Source organism: Gadus chalcogrammus, chromosome 1 (assembly GCF_026213295.1).
Source record: "Gadus chalcogrammus isolate NIFS_2021 chromosome 1, NIFS_Gcha_1.0, whole genome shotgun sequence".
Lineage (NCBI taxonomy): Eukaryota > Metazoa > Chordata > Actinopteri > Gadiformes > Gadidae > Gadus > Gadus chalcogrammus.
The window spans coordinates 4567785-4571323 of record NC_079412.1 but is presented as its reverse complement, the minus strand read 5'-3'; the positions used below and the strand labels follow the sequence as shown (position 1 = coordinate 4571323).

Below are 3539 nucleotides of genomic sequence, written 5' to 3'. Positions count from 1 at the left end.
GAAACAACCAACAAGATGACAACAATGAGGCAAAAACCTAATGAGGACTAAGGAGATTCAGCTAAGAAGAGAAAATGATTTTGAACAGTAATCATTAAAACAATATACATTATAGGACTACATTTGACTAACTTCCATTGACTTTCAATAGGCTATAATACTGAATCAATAAACTGAGATTGTCATCTGACAATGTGTAGAATTAGTACACAATGTCATTTGTTTTATAAAGCTGAAAATAAAAAAGGTATATTGCTGTAGTTGATGGAAACATCAACAAAGAACAGGTTACACTATAGAAACACATTTTGCTGTGAGTAAGCAGTCCAACCCTTAGATGTGCTCGATGAAAAAATCTGATGTATAAAACATGGAGAATTGTTGAACGACAACACATCGATGAGGCCTCATGTGTTGACATTTCAAAATAGTAGCCGTTCAGGGAACCACAGCCAGAGGGTGCTATTCTCTATCGTGCAAATGTACACTTAAGTGTGCTCTTGTGTTCTTAAAACTCAAAAAAAAAATATTTGTGTTAAAATGCCATGCTCTTGCGATGCGCTGCTCTACAAAACACTCCAACCCCCGGGAGGGTCTTGGAGCTGCCAGCATCAACACACACTAACGTAGAAGTCGTCCTCTAGAGCCTCCACAGCAGAAAATGCGTCTGCAAATAAAACTAAATAACCTTGTTGTCATTCATACCTTATTAGTGCACGTTGTTGAGTGTAGAGGCTAGCAGAGCGACACAATACTTCTTAAAAAAGAGCCAGCTACTCAATCCGTGTGTGTGTGTGTGTGTGTGTGTGTGTGTGTGTGTGTGTGTGTGTGTGTGTGTGTGTGTGTGTGTGTGTGTGTGTGTGTGTGTGTGTGAGTTTACGCGCGCGCGTGTGTGTGTGTGTGTGTATTTGCGCGTCTTCTCTTAATGTAATTGTCCTCCAGCTCCACCAGGGGGCAGTATTGTCCTTGACCATGGACCTATTAGGTAAAACCCCATCTTCCAATCCATCTGTTACCATCGCTCCTCCATCGCAAGAGTGTAGGATTCAGGAGCTCGAGCTATAGGGTGCAAGCGATTATCCCTCTCTAACACCTAATCATCTCTAACCTTCGACCTAAACATTTCCTGTAACTTGATATACTGAGGTATATAGTAAACCATCTACCTTATCAATACCTAAAGTAAATCAACCCTAATGCATTATGGGAAATATGCATCACAAAAGCCCATGGAATGGCTCTGGGAGTGAGGATAGACAGAACATAGTCGTACTTAGGGGACTACAGGTACTCTTCCTCTTTCACATAGAGGATCTCATGGGCATTGCTGGGAACCTATGGAGACAAAGAGAAGCAATAAGGCTGGATATAATACATAATACACAACATACATAAAATACATACATATATATATATACATATGCACACACACATATATATCTAATACATGCATGATAACGACAAAAATATAGCCTTTATCAAAGAGGTGTCATTGAAGGAGAAACCAATGTTTCTCATGTGGCTAACTGGGTCGGATGCTTTTACGAACCAGGACAAATTGTTCTGTGTTTTCTTTAATGGTTTATGTTTCCTGGTACATATAAAGAGCAGACCCATCACTAGTGCTATGCACAACATACATGTCCTCTGATCATGGCTCTATGAAAAGGGTATATGATAGGTGTTTAATCCCTGTTTACGATTACCGGGTGATAATTCCAGACCGAACATTGCAGCTTTTGCGAGCCTATTGCATTGAATGCACTATAGGGATATTCTACATCAGGGGTCATCAGTTAGCAGCCTGTGGGCCAGATCTGGCTCGCTAGCACTATTTATCTGGAAACCCCCCATCCTCCAAAACACTAGATAAGTAAAATACAAAAATCAATGTTTTATAAATGACATTAGCCTGTAATTATCTGGAATCTATCAAATATGTGGAAGCTAAAATTTCACAATAAGGGTACATCCATTAAGTAAAATTTGTTAATGCAGAAATAATAATGAATAAACTGTTAATTAACAATTAAGTAATGGCCTAATAATAGTGTTTATATAGTGCACAACTAAAGTAAAGTGTTTGATCATTATATCCTTTTGGTTCGGTGTTACAAACGGTAATATTGAAAACTGTCCCACTTTCATGGTCGATATTGAATCAATATTAGACATTGATATTGTGTGTGAGGGAGGGCAAAACGACTGCATCGGGCCCCAACTGCATTTTCAACTGTGTACTGTGTGTCGGCCCTGGGGCTGGATGGAAATGTAAAGATGCTATAATCATTTACAATGCCACATAAACAAATAAACTGATCAAAAAGACCCACGTTCTATACGTTTACTGGTCTTGTAGACACTTATCCCTGTGTCCAGTACTGAACACTGATCCCCGTGTCCAGCACTGAACACTGATCCCCGTCTCCAGTACTGAACACTGATCCCCGTGTCCAGTACTGAACAGTGATCCCCGTCTCCAGTACTGAACACTGATCCCCGTGTCCAGCACTGAACACTGATCCCCGTGTCCAGCACTGAACACTGATCCCCGTCTCCAGTACTGAACACTGATCCCCGTCTCCAGTACTGAACACTGATCCCCGTGTCCAGCACTGAACACTGATCCCCGTGTCCAGCACTGAACACTGATCCCCGTGTCCAGTACTGAACACTGATCCCCGTGTCCAGCACTGAACACTGATCCCCGTGTCCAGCACTGAACACTGATCCCCGTGTCCAGTACTGAACATTGATCCCCGTGTCCAGTACTGAACACTGATCCCCTGGTTCAGTACTGAACACTGATCCCCGTGTCCAGTACTGAACACTGATCCCCGTGTCCAGTACTGAACACTGATCCCCTGGTTCAGTACTGAACACTGATCCCCGTCTCCAGTACTGAACACTGATCCCCTGGTTCAGTACTGAACACTGATCCCCGTGTCCAGTACTGAACACTGATCCCCTGGTTCAGTACTGAACACTGATCCCCGTGTCCAGTACTGAACACTGATCCCCGTGTCCAGTACTGAACACTGATCCCCGTGTCCAGTACTGAACACTGATCCCCGTGTCCAGTACTGAACACTGATCCCCGTGTCCAGTACTGAACACTGATCCCCGTGTCCAGTACTGAACACTGATCCCCGTGTCCAGTACTGAACACTGATCCCCGTCTCCAGTACTGAACACTGATCCCCGTGTCCAGTACTGAACACTGATCCCCTGGTTCAGTACTGAACACTGATCCCCGTGTCCAGTACTGAACACTGATCCCCGTGTCCAGCACTGAACACTGATCCCCGTGTCCAGTACTGAACACTGATCCCCGTGTCCAGTACTGAACACTGATCCCCGTGTCCAGCACTGAACACTGATCCCCGTGTCCAGTACTGAACACTGATCCCCTGGTTCAGTACTGAACACTGATCCCCGTGTCCAGTACTGAACACTGATCCCCGTGTCCAGCACTGAACACTGATCCCCTGGTTCAGTACTGAACACTGATCCCCTGGTTCAGTACTGAACACTGATCC

At 43.9% G+C, this 3539-nt stretch overlaps 1 protein-coding gene across 1 annotated transcript in view; it reads right to left on the bottom strand.

Annotated features, from left to right (window-relative positions):
• Nucleotides 1-805: 805 nt before the first annotated feature.
• Nucleotides 806-3539, bottom strand: part of klhdc8a (kelch domain containing 8A) — a 54203-nt gene continuing 51469 nt past the window's right edge. Inside the window, exon 8 of the mRNA XM_056612389.1 lies at nt 806-1335. Within this exon, the coding sequence (XP_056468364.1) occupies nt 1282-1335 (54 nt within the window). The 3' untranslated portion in view covers nt 806-1281. The remainder of the gene's footprint in view (nt 1336-3539) is intronic.